This window comes from Schistocerca cancellata, chromosome 7 (genome assembly GCF_023864275.1).
Source record: "Schistocerca cancellata isolate TAMUIC-IGC-003103 chromosome 7, iqSchCanc2.1, whole genome shotgun sequence".
In the NCBI taxonomy this organism is placed as follows: Eukaryota; Metazoa; Arthropoda; class Insecta; order Orthoptera; family Acrididae; genus Schistocerca; species Schistocerca cancellata.
In genome coordinates this window covers 422,546,519-422,564,561 of record NC_064632.1, presented here as the reverse complement: position 1 = coordinate 422,564,561, position 18,043 = coordinate 422,546,519, and the positions used below count along the sequence as shown (strand labels likewise).

General features: G+C 41.2%; 2 protein-coding genes across 3 annotated transcripts in view; one reads left to right on the top strand and one right to left on the bottom strand.

Annotated features, from left to right (window-relative positions):
* Window positions 1-7,571, bottom strand: part of LOC126092619 (U4/U6.U5 tri-snRNP-associated protein 1) — a 69,632-nt gene extending 62,061 nt beyond the window's left edge. Inside the window, exon 1 of one of the 2 annotated variants that reach the window (XM_049908335.1) lies at window positions 7,240-7,571. In XM_049908335.1, coding sequence (XP_049764292.1) covers window positions 7,240-7,432 — 193 coding nt within the window. In that variant the 5' untranslated portion in view covers window positions 7,433-7,571. The remainder of the gene's footprint in view (window positions 1-7,239) is intronic. The other variant, XM_049908336.1, reaches the window with a different exon arrangement.
* A 16-nt stretch (window positions 7,572-7,587) lies between these two features.
* Window positions 7,588-18,043, top strand: part of LOC126092620 (protein sly1 homolog) — a 161,596-nt gene continuing 151,140 nt past the window's right edge. The window contains exons 1-5 of the mRNA XM_049908337.1: window positions 7,588-7,725; window positions 7,835-7,994; window positions 8,098-8,311; window positions 8,394-8,481; window positions 8,563-8,652. Of these exons, the coding sequence (XP_049764294.1) occupies window positions 7,698-7,725; window positions 7,835-7,994; window positions 8,098-8,311; window positions 8,394-8,481; window positions 8,563-8,652 (580 nt within the window). The 5' untranslated portion in view covers window positions 7,588-7,697. The remainder of the gene's footprint in view (window positions 7,726-7,834; window positions 7,995-8,097; window positions 8,312-8,393; window positions 8,482-8,562; window positions 8,653-18,043) is intronic.

Sequence of the window (18,043 nt, the reverse complement as noted above, 5' to 3'; positions counted from 1 at the left end):
TTTTCCTGAAATTTCTCCCAGCTCCTGAACATTTCCTCATTGTTCTGTTATCATCTCAGAAAATGTAGACATCGGCAGGACTATCATGTTATCCCATCTGTAATAATTAGTGACAAATGGATTCCTTTAGTCATGTCATCGGAAACTAGCCAGCACTTTACTAAAACTATGTTCGATATCTGATGTGCATCAGACTCAATAATACTTCTGTCTCCACTGGTACCATTCCAATGGAGGCTATGGGAGGAATGAATTACATGCAGTTGGGTTCCTGCGCCTATGACGATAGGATGTCCAGTGGCCCACCTAAGTCACCAGCTGGCTATTTTAACTGCTACACCACAGTAGACAATGAAGAGCATAAAGAAATTCTCTAGGAACTCTAATTTCCTGGAGAGTGAAACACTACTGAGACAATTTAGAGAATGAGCATTTGCAACCTACTGCATAAGAATTCTGCTGCCACCAATGTCCAGGACTAAAACCGGTACAAAGTAAACTCTGACATGTACTGTACAGTGGCTTTCAGCATCTGGGTGGTTTCAAACAGACCTGAAGCCTAGCCCAAAGCACAGTTGGAAGGTGACTGGCTGCAAGTTGGCGAAACCAATGAATGTGAATACAACTCCACAGAATGATCTGTAGTGCAGACCAAGGTCTAGCTCAGGCTGAAAAGTGAAAAGTGACTGGCTGTGAGTTGGTGAAGCTGTATCAAATGCTTCTGTTATTCACTTGTCCGCATGTGGTATATTTGGCTTTTCTGTTGCTCATTAAACTATTACATGTTAAAACATGCTTTTATCAATAACGTTCTTTCATATTTTTAAAACTGAAATCTAGACTGGCCATCACCAAAAATGTAACACTTCAATTTCTTACAAAAACTGACATTTTTGACACTAATCCATTATCTTATGATAGAATATTGTACTACGATCCCATCTTAGTGTCCAACAATGATAAAAGAAAGACATTTATAAGCAAATTTAACTAATTAAGCCAGAACTGCACACTTCAAGGAAATTTGAGTAAGCTGGTAAAGATAATGTACATCTGTTATACACTTCACAGTTTCCTTCACAGACCTTGGAGATGATCTTCGAGACCTCTATTCACATCTTCAAAAGCATTTAGTGCCACATCTTGCATCAATGATGGCATTCAACCTTTCAAGCATGCTCATAATTAATGTGGTAATGTCCTGTTCATGAATCATATCACATTCTTATAAGAAGGCATTATGTAGATCCTGGAGGATCTCTGAATAGTGGTGATGGGCTCTTCTCCCAAGCTGGTCCCAAACATGCTCAGTAGGATTCAAATCAGGGCTTCGAGCAGGCCAATCCATAGAATGAATCCCTATTTCATTAAAGAACTCTTGCACAATTCTCACAACATGTGGGTGAGCATTGAGTAAAATCATCACCAATAAATGGAGTGAAAGGCACAACATGCTCCAGAAGGCTTTCCTCAACATACCAACAACCGGTAAGGCTCCTGTGCCCCAGAAAGACCAAATCCGTACCTGCAGCTGTATTGATTCCTGCCCACACCTCCACAGAACCACCCTGAAAAGGCATCCTGGATGAGAATGTGCAAGGGAAATACCTTTTCCCTGGCCTTCTCCAGACCACCTCTCTTCGGTCAGGTAATTCGACGCCAAATCACGACTCATCTATGAAAATCACTTGATTCCACTGTTGTGTTGTCCAGCCAAGATTTTACTTGCAAAATGTAGATGAGCCGTGCAATGCTCTGGTGAGTCCGTGCTTCAATAGCAGTGGTGTGATGGTTGCAGAACCTGAAGATGTAAGAAGCAGTCATCTGTCTGGGATGTTGCTCTTCTCGGGATTGTTTTGGTCTCCTTGCAAAGGCTCCAGTTTCCCTGCACCTTTATACAGTTCTGGAAATCGTGGAAGGTGTAGTCCTCAACACTTCTGCAATGTAGTGCATTCTGTGGCCCTCTTCCACCAAAGCAACAGTTTTCACAGCTTGTTCAGGGCTTAACGGCATGTTTACTCTAGAAAGCCAATTACAAAAATCACAGAAAGATCCTACAAACACATATAATTTAAAGGGGAAAAATTCGGGGTACAACAATAAGTGCTACTAAGAGTGGGAAAACATTATTCAGTCACATTCATTGGTGTGTTTTCCAGGTTGCATGGGAAACAACAATTGAGACTAGTGGAATAAACAATCAACACTTCACTGTTTGTCCGAAAAGCAATGCCAACAATATAACCCATCTCAAAAAAATCATTGAAGTGCTTAACTTTGATTTAATAGATAATTATAAAATGATTACACATCATTTATTGAGATGGGTGCAATTGAAGTGTTTACTAGCCTATCCAGCAACATAACTGACTTTTTAACAATAAGAGATACAGCCCTAAATCATTAGAATTATCGGTGTTTTATTTCTGGATTTCTGTAAACATATATAGTTTAATATGTTCACAGCTGTGGCTGAAATGATAGGACATTAAAAGAAAACTGACAGTGTAAAGACATCAGAACACGTGTGTGTGTGTGTGTGTGTGTGTGTGTAAAATTGTGAGCACTGAGACTTTTCATTTATCAGGAGCTATATAAGGAGTGGAATTTTAGCATGATTTATACTAATATCAAATCTGAACCAAGGTGAACTTGGTTATCCCATCCTGTGTTACATGCATAGAGCATACTTATGTTCTGTGTGTAGGCTATATCTATATTCTGAGTTCTGGATGTTCACTTTATTACCATGAAATTTCTATATCATTGTGAGATGATTTTTGGACGAATAAAAATAGCTCAAGCTTTAAGAATGTGAAATGTCAATGTAATTCATGTCATGTCTATAATCTGCACCTATACTGGCTCCCAGAAAAGGTGAGAGCGTCTGAACCAATGTAATATCAACCTCTACTGTTGTAGTCTTACAGGAAGCAGCAAGAATGATTTGTTGATCCTCAAAAGTACTCTAATCTCATTATACTGAAAACAATGCAGTAAAGCAAACAAATCGGCTTCCTTGCAAAGTAGCGATTACACGCTTCTGGGTCATTACTTTATATCATATTCAATGTACTTACCATAGCATCCCACATTAAGTGAAAACTTTTAGCCTACAATCAAACTAAGAACGTAATAACTTTCATTTGTGAAATACTTAGTTTTCACCTTTGGTGCAATTGATGAATCATGCAATACACAAAAATGCTTCATCTGTTCCAAGTGGTTAGAAGAAAGCAAGGCCAGTTTACAAGGAGGGTAGCAGAAGTTACCATCAAATCTGGCATCCAATATCACTGACAACTGCAGAGTTAAAACATAATGAAATATCTCCAAGAGAATGACATCCTCCATGGCATCCAGCATGCATTCCAAAAGATTAATCAAGCAAACCTCAGCATGAGCTTTTCTCTTGTGACATTCTCAAAGTCATGGAGCATGAAAATCTGAACTTCCCAAAACGGAATTACGGAAGCGTCCGATCCCACCCGTCGGCTTTGACCCATGATGTCACAAATATGGCGGAAATGACCACAAACGACAATTCCAATATGGCGGATATAAAATCGTTGCATACGTATCATAAAGACGAAAATACATCGAAAAACAAACACACACACTTTTCACAAAAAGCCTAATAACTCTAACGGGACAAGCGTGGGAAATTGGGGGTTTTTGGGTGGGGAGATACTAAATATGAACAAATTTAGCCATCCACCCCCATACAAAACCACGCAAAATGACGAAAAAAAATCGACATCACAAAACTCACCAAATACCACAAAACACAATATTATCTGGAATCAGACACTTCCCTTGACCTATATAGATCTACAGCAGCTCCCGATCCCATAAATTGGGATCGAACACTTCCCTTGACCTATATAGCTCAACAGCGGCTCCCAATCCCATCTCCCAATACAAAAATCAAAATGCATCGCCAAACATTACGAACAAACACTTCCATTGACCTACACAGATCTACAGCAGCTCCCGATCCCATAAATTGGGATCAAACACTTCCCTTGACCTACATAGCTCAACAGCAGCTCCCGATCCCATCTCCCGTTCCAAAAACCAACATACTCCACCAAACATTGAGATTGAACACTTCCCTCCAACTATATAGCTCAACAGCAGCTCCCAATCCCATAAATTAGGATCGACCACTACCCTTGACCTATGTAACTCAAAAACATCTCCCAATATCAATACCAACCTTCACAGCCACAAATTTCAATGAAACACTTCCCTATAACCCAATACACAACACATACGCCAAAAACAAAAAAATGAGAACTTACCACAAGAAAGATTCAAGCCCCACAAACTAGTTTGGCCACCACAATCACTCACTCACTCACTCACACACACACACACACACACACACACACACACACACACACACACACACACACACACGCAAACCAACGAAAAAATACTAAACCAAAAGAAAAACCCAACCCACCCACACCTCAACCCCCCCCCAAACCCAAAATAAAAAACCCATAAACAAAAACCAAATGCAACATAAAAAACATCTCAATCACACACTACAACTCAACAATAACTTCAATAAAATAGATCCTCCACAACTAAAACAAAAAATAAACACACACCCCCTCTCCCTTAACAAATACTATACAACAAAATAAACCACCCACCCCACCCTGAGCCACAGCGACCCACCCACCTACCCGGACTACCCTAACTAACTACTTTCGGCCTATACATTTTACCCACAGCCCTTAAGAAAACCAGAACAATACAATAGCCCTCTGGGACACTCTTCCGCCAACAGTACTCATCTAAATGAGACTGAAGGTTGGAAGAGCACCTCTTCCCCCTCCCAACAACTGACTTAACCGCCCCCCACATCCCCTCTATTGTTTTAGTATAATTCTTAAACTCTAAACTATGGTTCAATACTAAATGATTAAATCCCCTCTCACCCAACCCCCTGAAGAAAAAGCATCAGAAACTATTGTGGACCCCGGCTCTATATATTCCTCAATTAACCCCACTAATTCAGCCTTGGACCTCCCTTCCACAACCCTAAAAACACATTCAGAACCCCCACCCCCCGGAACAACAGCCCCCCACACCCAAAGACCAGCCACACACTTCCCCCTCCCATACTTCCTTTTCCCAAACTGTGACTCGTCCACCTCCACAACAACCCCATGCCCCCCCAACTTACCCCTGTACTTAATAAATTCCGAACACACTTCACGACAAGCGCAAAAACTCTGTGGGGATCTATAACAAAAATAATATGTAACAAGCACAATCTCACGCATGCCCAACCTAGACTTCTCGAACCAGGTACTGCGCCGTATGGAACGCCATATGTCATCTTTGCGACAGCACCACATATAACCATCCCCGGTCTGAGAGGCCGGAACTTTAACCAATTTCATTGGTTCACGGCAATTAACCCAAAAAGCTGTAGGAACTTAATCAGCTCTAAAGCTGTGTCCCCCATCATAGCCCTCAACCGAGAACTATTGATCTTGTCTTTCATATCCATTCCTGAACAAAAAACAACCAATTAAACTTAATAACAAAACCACCTGACGTACAGCAATCATCACTACATTAACCTTCAAACAAAACCACAAAACCATTAACTCACTGATACAAATTCCGCTTCAAAAATACGCAAGCAGCACTCGCCACTGACCAACAGCAAACTGAGCCCAATACACCAAACAAACCAAAACCCTGAACATACCACCAGAGGGCACAACAAACCACAACATGACGACATCTATAAACACGTCAGAGTTACAAACCAAACTCCGCACCATAATGACGTCACACGCCACAACACCCTTACGTCACGGGTCAAAGCCAACGCGTGAGATTGGACGCTTCTGTCGACCCCCCCCAAAACCACGAGTCAGTGACACAGCACACCAACACTTATTAACAAAAAGCAAAACTTTGAGCATTATCCAGCGAGATTTTCTCAACATGGAGAATGCAACAAGTTATCTTGGATGGAGTTAACATAAAAAACAGAAGTAACTTCAGATGCATCCCCACAAAAGTGTGTTGTGGGCCATGTTGCGTACTGATAACATGGTTCATTGATTTGAGGAGGGGGCGACCAAAAAGGGAGGTCATGAGTCCCATCAGATTAGGGAAGGATGGGGAAGGAAGCCAGCTGTGCTCTTTCACATAAACCATCCCAGCATTTGCCTGAAGCGATTTAGGAAAACCAAAATCAGGATGGCCAGACATGGGTTTGATCCACCGCCCTCTTGAATCCGAGAGACCTCCCTTGGTATTAAAACCTGGCAGACAATGTTAGCAGTAACTTCAAGACCTCTGCAGATGCATTTCTCAGTAACGGAGTATTATCTGCAAAAAGCTGCAGAACTGTTCAGTCAAATCTTGATAAGTGTTAGATATGGTTCAAAAATTGGCAGTTTGCTTTAAATGTCTACAAATGTTAAATTTCACTGCTCATAAAATGTGGAGATCTAGCACTGTGGGACTGCAATATAAACAAATCACAGACTCAGTTAACTCGTATAAGTAATCGGATGTACAAGTTTCAGTGATATGAAATGGAACGATGTGGGCTCAATGATAGGCAAATCAGCTGGCAGGCATCAGTTCATTGACCAGTAGGATACTGAGGAAATGCAGTAAATTTACAAGAGAGATTACTTACAAATCACTTGTATGGACCATCCTACAATATTGCTCACGTGCATGGATATAATGCCAACAGGACTTACAGGGGATAATTATTTTACACAAAATGGGCAGCACATATGGTCACTCATCTGCCTGACTTGCAGAAGAGTGTCACTGAAGTGTTGAGAAACAGTAGATGCTTGAAGATACTCTAACAACCCAGCAAAGGCCTTATTAAAAAGTGTCACGAACCAGTATTAAATAAAGAAACTAATTATCGTTCCTGCAGCAACCGCGAGAAAAATATTAGATGGTACTTACGGCGCTCATGGAAGCTTTCAAGTAGTCAATCTTCTCTTGCTAAATGCGAGTGCAACCACAAGAAAATTTAATACAAGGTGTAATGAGAATTATGCTATTTAATACACTTCATGGTGAGTTGTAGAGTATTGGTGTAAATAAACAAGAATACGCTAGATCAACAAAGTTCCTCTCTCTGGTCATCTTTTTTCGGTGTCCACACAGTCCGCATATTATGACCAATATCCAGTCTGACAATAAATGTAACCCTTAAAAGTTATCAGATCTTACCTTCGCTTTCGTAGCTGTCGTGCTTCGGCGCATATTCTCCATTTCTTTCTTTCGAAGTTAGTTTGTCTTTCTTTTTCTCCTTGTGATGTTTCTTGTGATGGCGATGCCTTTCTTTCCTCTCGGGACTTCGTGATCTACTACGATGTTTCTTTTTCTTTGATTCGCTGTGTTTATGTTTCTTTGTGGAACCCATTCCGAGTTAAGAAACTTCAAACAGTAGCTCCAATAGCTTTCTTTTCCTATATTGAGGAAAATGGACGCCACGTTTCGCAAATGTTACAAAGACGACTCAAACGCGAAACCTATGGCAAAGATATTATGACGTACGTGTTGTTTTACACGGTAGCAAAACAAATGTAGAGCGAAAAACGTGTTTTGGATGGGAAAAAGAGTGTTGTGAGATATACGACGGTTTTTTTGTTAGTAGAGCGTAATCTACGACTTTTGCAACCAACAAAATGCTGACATTACGAGAAAAACAGATTGGTAAGTCAAAATGGTAACATTTTTGGAAGCGTGCAGCAGTGATGACAAGTGATTCGAACCAGGTTTGGTTATGGTAGGTAATGTTTATGTCATGTCTCATTATTTTAAGGTGCTTTAAAGCAGATGCTAAACTTGAACCAGCCTCATTCGAAAACCCAGTCTGCGGAACCCGTGTTTAAAATACTCATCTATGATAGATGTGGTCAGGACATAATTTCTCCGCTGGTGTCCATAAAGGAGCTAAGAGAGCTGGGAGTAACTCTTCATGTGTAAGTGAATTACCGAAATAAGTATACCGACTACTCTTCAATTCCATCGATTTTAGCTGTATTCCATTCTTGTTGGAGTTATTTCAGAATCTTATCGTTACAGGCAGCTTCACTCGGATAGAGATCCAATACCAGATGTTCCAGCAGTTTACTTCTGTCTTCCCACTGAAGAAAATCTAGGCCGTATCAGCCAAGACTTTCAAAATAATTTGTATGATGCGTATCACTTAAATTTTATATCGCCAATTTCAAGACAGAAACTTGAAGATTTAGCATCAGCTGCACTGCAAGCAAACTGTGTCTCTCAGATACAAAAGGTATTGCGTATGATATCACTCTATATTTTAGTGACATTTGCAGTTCCTTGATAGCGTTCCTATTAATTCTCTTTTGTGACAGGTGTATGATCAGTATCTGAATTTCATTTCCTTGGAAGATGATATGTTCATTCTAAAGCACCAGAATAGTGATTCTGTATCATACTATGGTATGTATTCTGGTAATGATAAACGTCATTTGCTTCCACTAATGTAATTTCACTTTACTTATAGTGACATTTCTTTTCCAGCTATAAATAGGGGTGAGATCAAGGACACCGAAATGGAGAGTATAATGGATAGTGTAGTTGATAGCTTGTTTTCAGTCTTTGCAACATTGGGTAAGTTTTTAATAACTGTATGGGAACACACATTTAATTAAAAAAAACTGTGCAGTCATTTCTATGACATGTATCCTCACAACGAACTGCAAACTAACATGCTTAAATGTATGTAGATAGTTACATGTGACTAGTGTAAAACTTATATTTTCTGGAAAAATTTGAAAATGTCATGTTTGGTTTGCATTCAGATTGCCTTTTTCATCCAGCTAGTTAGTGAGTTATTCCATATGTCAGTTGCACACATTGTTTACTGATTATTTATTTGATTTGTTTTTAAACATGGGTAAATTGTAGATAGTGTTTTATCACAGTATAATTTGCCAATTATCAAACAAAATTTAAGAGCAATTGGGAGGGATGGGGCAGAGGGTGGTGCTCTTCCATTTAGCAGTGTAGTGAAGAGTTGTATATCTTTGGAACACCAGTGGATAATTTACAATGAATTTCAGGAGAATATTATAATACTGAAAATTTCCTATATGAAGCAACAAATGAAAATAAGGAAACAAGACTCTTCACTTACAGATGAATTGTGGCCACTATATAAATAAATGTAATGTATCAGAAAGGTGCACTGGCTGGGTTTAGTGGATGACATAATATGTCAGCAGTGCTGTGGACATTGTTGTGGTCTTCAGTCTGAAGATTTTTTTTAGGATGTGGCTGTCCACATTTATATATCCTGTGCAAGTCTCTTCATCTTTGACTAAGTACTGACCCGTTTGAACTGATTTATTGTAGCTAAATATTGCTCTCCCTTTATAATTTTTATCCTCCACATTTGCCCTGGTTACCAAATTAATAATTTCTTCATACCTTGAGATGTGTCCTGTCAACCAATGACTGCTTATAATTAGCTTGTGCCATAATTTCTTCGGCCATCCTGATTTAGGTTTTCCGTGATTTCCCTAAATCGCTCCAGGCAAATGCCGGGATAGTTCCTTTGAAAGGGCACGGCCGAATTCCTTCCCCGTCCTTCCCTAATCCGATGAGACCGATGACCTCGTTGTCTGGTCTCCTTCCCCAAACAACCCAACCCCAACCCATAATTTCTTTTCTCCCCAGTTCAACTCAGTACCTCTTCATTACTCATCTTATCGTTAGATAATCTCTTCTTGTCCGACTTACCTACTGTACAAGGCTACACTCCAGACAAGTACCTTCAGGAAAGACAACACTTATATACAATGAAAAACATTTTCTCTCTCTCTCTCTCTCTCTCTCTCTCTCTCTCTTTTTCTTTTTTTCTGAAATGCATTTCTTTCTATTGCTGTGGCATGGTGCATATAAAAGCATCAAAAATCAGAGGCAGTCCTAATAACCCAGATAAATGATTCACAAAAATCAAATTAATTTATGTGGATCTCCATCTTCCATAGAACTATTTAGGTTTAGTAGGCAACATAATCCAAGTGTGTGCCCCCCCCCCCCCTTTCCACTTAACCACCACCACCACCACCATCAAGGCATCACCATCTCCCGTAACACTATTCAACTCAGGTAAATACAATCTAAGCAGCTAGCCCTCCATATTGTAACATCTGCATTACACTTAAAAATGTGTTATGAACACTGTGGTCCAGCCCTCCATCTCCATTGCTAAAATAAACCACACACAACACACATCTGCCAACAAATAAATACCATCACTAAAACTAAAACAATAGAAAATTACACTCACAGTTCAATCAATCAGCACTTTCCTGAGAAAGAGTACAGAAAAAGAAAAGCCCAAAGACAAATGGTAAAAAAAAAGGACCCTTCCTAATTAGTGACATGCGATCACAGTAGCAGCACCACACAAGCCCACATATATTGTCCATTAAATAATAGCATTTAGCATCTCTCATCTTTTCCCTGATGAGCTTTTATTACCTCAAAGCTATTCAGTATCCTTTTTTTCACATGATAGTCATCAAAGGATCATTCTTGTTTGAAATCACAACAATGTAGGAAAACATACGTTGCTACTCACCACAAAGATGACACATTAAATTGCAGACAGGCAATATTAAAGGATACTTACACATAAGCTTCCGACCACAGCCTTCATCAGAAAAAGAGACGCACACACCCTTCATTCGTGCAAGCAAGCACACCTCATGTGCACATGACCATCATCTGTGGCAGCTCAGGCCAGAATGTGATGGCATTCTGGCCAGAGCTGCCACAATGGGCAGTCTTGTTTGTGTGAAGTGTGCTTGCTTGTGTGAATGAGGGGTACGTGTTTCTCTCTTTCTGACGAAGACTATGGCCAAAAGCTTATGTGTAAGTGTCTTTTAATTGTGCCTGTCTGCAAGTTAAAGTGTCATCTTTATGGTAAATACTGATCTATCTCTTCCTATACTGCTGATATTCCTACCTGGAGATTCCCTTGTTTGAAATGTGGAAACATACATTTCCATCTTTCTCTGAATCTGTTCTGTTTGCCAATAACTGGCACAATGAATGTCAGTAGTACTAGAGATGTGCTGTATGATGCCAGTAATTTGAAACATGTTTTTCTCCCCATTGCCGTGTTTTATGGACTATGAAACACTTTTTTCTTCAAAAAATTGCCTCCAAAATTTAGGTGTGTCTTACACTTGAAATTAATATACAAATGTTCAGTGTTTGATTTAAAATCCCTGCCAGTCTTAAAAATTGCCACACATTCGATGCCACAGGGAACCTATCTCTATCTAACAATACTGGATTTAACTGGAAACAGCAGTGCACCGATGCGACGAACATGAATTGTGGGGATTCACAGGCTTGCTAACACTGTCTTCCTCCTGCCCCATCATTACAAACCCTGTGATGTGTCATTGCGGTCTACGGTGCCAGTGAACTTGAATTGAAACTGATTTGTGTTGCTGGTAACAGTACAATATTTTTGTCAGTAACAAGTTTGTAACGGAAAAAAATAAAAATTATTCATATGATGCAGGCTATAAATTGATAGTAGTAGCATATGCAGAACAACATGGAAACAGAGCAGCTGAACGGCATTTTGGCCCTTAACCCACAGAAAAGCCATTCACGATTTGTGGGCTAGTGAAGAACTGCAAAAATTGAAGTAGACTAGAGGGGCAATTGAAAACTGAATGCCAAGTTGCCAAAACTAGAAGATGGCGTATTGAAATAAATTCAAGAACACTGGCATTGGAATTAATACAAAAGTTATTCAAATACATACTCATAAACTATCACTACAGTGGAATTTAACAGACTTTAAGGGTGGAGTTGGTTGCCGCTACAGTTTTGTGAAGTGTCATGGACATAGCATGCGAATCAAAACCAAAAATCTCAGCAAATGCCACAACTGTGTGAAGAGAAAATATTATCTTTACAATTGCTTTATTATTCAACATTGAAAGAAAATGAGAGTGGACTTAAGCCAAATATCGAATATGGACAAAACTCCTCTCACATTTGATGTGCTGAGTAATGTAACTGTTGCCATGAAAGGTGCTAAAATGTAACTATAAAAACAAGTGGACATGAAAAAATACACTACACTGTTGTCCTTTTATATTCTGTTGATTGTGCTAAACTTAATCCAATGATGATTTTCAATTGCAAAACCTTTTGTAATACTGCCAGGCATTGTTGCTCTTTTACATGACAATGGTTGGATGGATGAGACTGGTATGAAATTATGGATTGACAGAGTGTTGGAGAGAAGAAAAGATCATTTATTGAAGTAGAGTTCTCTTGTTCTTTATCAGTTTAGCAGTCATTTGAAAAATTCTGTGAAAGAGAAATTGAGAAGGGAAATACAGAACTTGCTGTTATTCCAGGAGAACATTCTTCACAATTGTAACCTCGTGATGTCTTGATAAATAAACCATTGAAAGTTCATATGTGAGAATAATGGAACAAATGGATGATGGCTGAAACCCAACATGAATTCACACTGAAGGGAGCTTTAAAACGACCTACAATCACACAAGTGCATCGGTGGGTGAAACAGTCAAGGCCTAGAGTGATAGAAGACATTATTGTTAAATCTTTCAAGAAGTGTGGCATAAATAACACTGTCAATGATAGTGAAGATCATCTTATATACAGGGTTATTACAAATGATTGAAGCGATTTCACAGCTCTACAATAACTTTATTATTTGAGATATTTTCACAATGCTTTGCACATACATACAAAAACTCAAAGTTTTTTTAGGCATTCACAAATGTTCGATATGTCCCCCTTTAGTGATTCGGCAGACATCAATCCGATAATCAAGTTCCTCCAACACTCGGCACAGCATGTCCCCATCAATGAGTTCGAAAGCATCGTTGATGCGAGCTCGCAGTTCTGGCACGTTTCTTGGTAGAGGAGGTTTAAACACTGAATCTTTCACATAACCCCACAGAAAGAAATCGTATGGGGTTAAGTCGGGAGAGTGTGGAGGCCATGACATGAATTGCTGATCATGATCTCCACCACGATCGATCCATCGGTTTTCCAATCTCCTGTTTAAGAAATGCTGAACATCATGATGGAAGTGCGGTGGAGCACCATCCTGTTGAAAGATGAAGTCGGCGCTGTCGGTCTCCAGTTGTGGCATGAGCCAATTTTCCGCGGGCTACGCGTGTAACTTGCCCGCACGCGTTCAACCGTTTCTTCGCTCGCTGCAGGCCGACCCGTTGATTTCCCCTTACAGAGGCATCCAGAAGCTTTAAACTGCGCATACCATCGCCGAATGGAGTTAGCAGTTGGTGGCTCTTTGTTGAACTTCGTCCTGAAGTGTCGTTGCACTGTTATGACTGACTGATGTGAGTGCATTTCAAGCACGACATACGCTTTCTCGGCTCCTGTCGCCATTTTGTCTCACTGCGCTCTCGAGCGCTCTGACAGCAGAAGCCTGATGTGCGGCTTCAGCCGAACAAAACTTTATGAGTTTTTCTACGTATCTGTAGTGTGTCGTGACCATATGTCAATGAATGGAGCTACAGTGAATTTATGAAATCGCTTCAATCATTTGTAATAGCCCTGTATGAAGAGAACAACAGTGAGGAGGAAGAGGAAAGTTCAGATCATGATTTTCAGGGTTTTTAAAGATCAGTTTGGTTTTATAAACGATGAATTTTTATTAGTCTGGCTTTACAGTCTAATAATAAAAATTGTAAACACGTTTCTTTCTTTAAAAAAAAAAAAAAAAAAAAAACAACGTTGCCTAAAAATTAAGATGCATCTTACAGTCCGAAGCATCCTGTAGCCTGTAAAATATAGTACTCTGATATGCAAAACCAACAAATTTTACAACGAAAAATGAACCAAACTTAAAAAACAAATGAGCATCATGGAACACAGAAGAACTATACATATTGTAAACAAAACAATGAAGCCATTGTTACACCACTTTTCAAAGAATATAACAGTGTCTCGCATCATTCAGTTGATGTTAGCTTTCTCTCTTTTTCTGGCACATGCTCTCACACTCCCTCCCCCTCTCTCCCCCTCTCTCCCCCTCTCTCCCCCCTCTCCCCCCCCCCCTCTCTCTCTCTCTCTCTCTCTCTCTCTCTCTCTCTCTCTCTCCCTCTCTGCCCCCTAATGCTAAGTTTATGCAGCTGCAGAAGTATGCATCTGGGTGTATATATTTGTGAGAATGTATATTTGTATTGTAAAAAAGAGCCAATGGTCAAAAAGTAGTAGATTTTCATAATTTTTTATATACATTTATGTGCCACTTATTATTCCTCACTTTTGTTTGAAATATTGGAGAATGTGTGTTGCAATTGTCCTGTCTCAAGCTTTGGGTACTGCTAAAGCATTGGGCCACATGATGTTGACTGGCATGTGAGGAAGATGTCGATCAGGTGATAAGAGTTCTGGAGGTAATCTTGGCAGTAAAGGAAAAATACTTGGAAAATTAGTAACTCCAAACTGTATAAATAATTAGTAGTTTATGCAAAATTAAATACGCAGCCCTAAACTGAGACACCTGTATGAAATGGAGACAGTTCTAAAGCAGAGGTATTGACAATGATTTTAGCACTGTTCCAGTTACTCCAGGACATTCCTAATCTGTCTGCCCATCAAAAGCATCTGCAAAAGTGATACAGTAGTTAAGAGAGATTTCAGTCAGAACAGCCTCTGTCTTCTTTGTGGAAGGGGAAAGAGTGCTTGAAGACAGTTGACGACATTTGGGGTGTATCCCCACCTAGTGTTCCATAATATATCTCCCACTCCTTGCTCTTTCTTAGTTATTGAAAACTGTATTCTGCCAGGTGTAATCAGCTACTTATCAGTTCTTTCAATGATTCCTATACCTCTTTTGTGAATATTAAACCTCCTTTACCAGGAAAATTATTAGTACTCTTCAGAGCAGTATCAGTTACATGGATAATTTACTCATTTAATATCAGTTTTTACCATTGCATTAAAGACATTCATCCATACCAAGTACATATAGAAGATTCCTGAAGTTTTTCATAATTATATTTGTGATACAAGAGAAATCTTGCTCTGAATGATACAGATTAGAATGATGTTCTGATGGACTAAAAAATCCCTATATGTCTGCATTCAGTACTGTGCAGTCTGCTGCGTAACGATATTCAAATGATTGTCGTAAGTACATATCAGAGTAACATAGTTAAAACACAAAATATGAAACAACCGTTGGTCTTTAGCAGAAAGAGTGAAAAGGTGACTTACATAATGTAACACTATCAAATAGACAAATTTGGTCCGCAGTTGGAGGCGACTCCTTAATGGCCAGATGGGCCCCGCCCCACCATACTCTGAACTGCCAGTAGCGGGGCCAGGTCTTGCCACTACTGCTCCCTCACACTCCCCTTTGTGCATCCTTCCAGAGTGACAAACCTGTTTCCTTTTACCCACCCCCGTCAGCTAATGTTGAGGGCTAGTGTCAGGTAGCCCATACTCCCTCCCTACTCCTGGCTCTTAAAACTGCAGTTGTAGAGATGTGACCAAGCTGTTTCCCCTTCTTGACCTCCCCTCTTGCTGGACAGACAAGCTCATGCATACCCCTCTTTCCCTGCATGTGTCTGTCACATTGCCACTCTCATACCTGTCCGTATGTCTACACAATGTCTTACTCCCCCCTCCCCTCTGCCAGGCAGCTCATGGCTCTTTCATGAGTTTGTGCATGGTGCACACTGGGCCCAAGCCCTGAGCTGTTGTGGCCCACTCTTCCATCCTGGGCTGCATTTCCTTTCCCGTGCCCCTCCCACCCTGTCATCGATCTTCCCCTGTACCCTCTCCTTCTCTTCTCTCATTGTTGTTACTCATGTCAAACTGGATATCCATCTGGTTCCTTGTATTCTTTCCAGTTTTTGGCCACCTCGGCCACTTCTTTTAGACGCTTGTGGTCCCCCCTCTAAATTTTCTCTCCATAGTGTGAGCCACCTGGGGAAGAACTTCCTCCCTAGAATTTTTTTCACAGCATAGATTCCTCCCCCACTCTTCCTGCCGAGCTGTAACCCCCTACACTGCTAGGTCACCAGCATGTGTAGTCAGTCTGTGTGATGGGGCTGTTATGTACCCATCTGGCTGAGACCCCTGACAACATAGGGATCACACTTCTGATACCCAAACTGTTGCCTCCCCGTACATGCCTAGGAGTGGTTTCTTGTCATTCTGGAGCATTGGAACTACCAGAAACACATGCCATGCCAGACGACCCTTGCTGTGGCTGGTTGGTCCCCACAGGAAGAGCCCTTGTTGGGTGTGCATGGTATCAGGATGGATGCTTCGAGTATGAAACACATTAGGTTTCAAAAATCTGGCTTTTCTTTTGCGGCCATCTCTTCAGTTGGCAATGGATCATTTAGCACCACTTCTTATGACCCTGTGGTCTTGCCTACCCTGGCTACACCCTGACAGTATGGCCAGGCTCGCTGGCTTGGGGTCAAATGCTTTCCCTTGTACGTGGTCTGCACTAGGACTGATAGGGACACTTTCACTGCTACCATGCTGTTAGTTTTTGTGGAAAATACTGAAGGCAAGTATGGTGAAATGGAGTCTCTCAGTAAGATGTGGTCGGGTTCACTGTTGATCAGAACTACTTCTACTGCCCAGTCTGCATTCCATTGTGCTTGTGACCATCTTGGCAACATTTCAGTGTCCTTACTTCTTGCCAGTCTTTGAATATGGTCCAGGAAGTCATTTTTCATGAGGACCTCATCCTTGAAACTGATGAGGAACTCTGGGCAAGTCTTGAATGACAGGCCATTCATTTTGTGCAGCATGTTCCGAAAGGTCACACGGAGAGATAATTACATCAATACCAGTGCCTTTATTCTGACGTTTGAGGGAGATACTCTACTGGAGAAGGCCAAGGTTATAGTATATTGGTGTGACATGAAGCCATATGTCCCACCGCCCATGAGGTAGTTTTCGGTGTTTGGGTTTCGGATACATCTTCTCGCAGTATGGAGAAACTGCTGTGCAGTGAATGTGGACACCCACTCCATGAGGGGAGCCCTTGTATTCCACTGCCTGTTTGTGTTAATTATCACAACCATCACTCTCTGCGATCACTAGATTGCCCACTTTGTGAGAAGGAAAAGAAGATAGTGGAGCATACGTCCCTTGATCATTTTCCTACACTGAGGCTCATCAGAAATATGACCATATTCACCCTGTGTCGATGACATCTAACTTTGCCTCTCTTGTGCCTTTTCTCCCTCCTCCTTACCCTAGTCCCACCCCCTCCCCTGTCCCATCCCCTGCAGTTCCCATGCCCTCCCCTCTGATTGCGGTGCCCCCTCCCCAGCTGGAGAAGCGGCATCCTTCTTTGGTGCCCTCCTGGGATCCCTCCCCTCAGTGACTCCGAGGCCAGAGACCTGCTACTGCAACTTGGCTGCAGGACTCACAGCCCGTGTGCAGCAAGATTGCTCGTTCTCTCGTTGTTCGAGATCTTGCAGAAGCCTGGTCTCTCTCTCTCTCTCTCTCTCTCTCTCTCTCTCCCTCTCTCTCTCTCTGCACGTGCTTGTGTGTGTGTGTGTGTGTGTGTGTGTGTGTGTGTGTGTGTGTGTGTGTGTGTGTGTGCGTGCGTGCGTGCGCGGGTGGGTGCGTGCGCATGTGTGTGTGCGTGTGTGTGTATGGCCTGCCCTCCGCGACCTGTGAAAGAGAAGAAGGCCCCAACGGTGCTTCTGGAGATGCCATCTGCCCCCTCACAACCTGAGTCTGACATTTCATTTATGGATATGAACTTGTCCTCATTGGTGATGGTTGGTGACTCATCAGTGTGATTGGCTCCAGACATTTCCCTCCCATTTGGACCCCCATTGCATGATGTTCGGAGGAACTGTAATGGATACTACCATCACCTTGCAGTGTTGCAGTCCCTTATTTCGTGTTACTTGGTACCATGTGTCATTCTCCAGGAATCTCGGTTTACTGATGTTCACCCACTGACCCTTCATGGGTCTTGTGC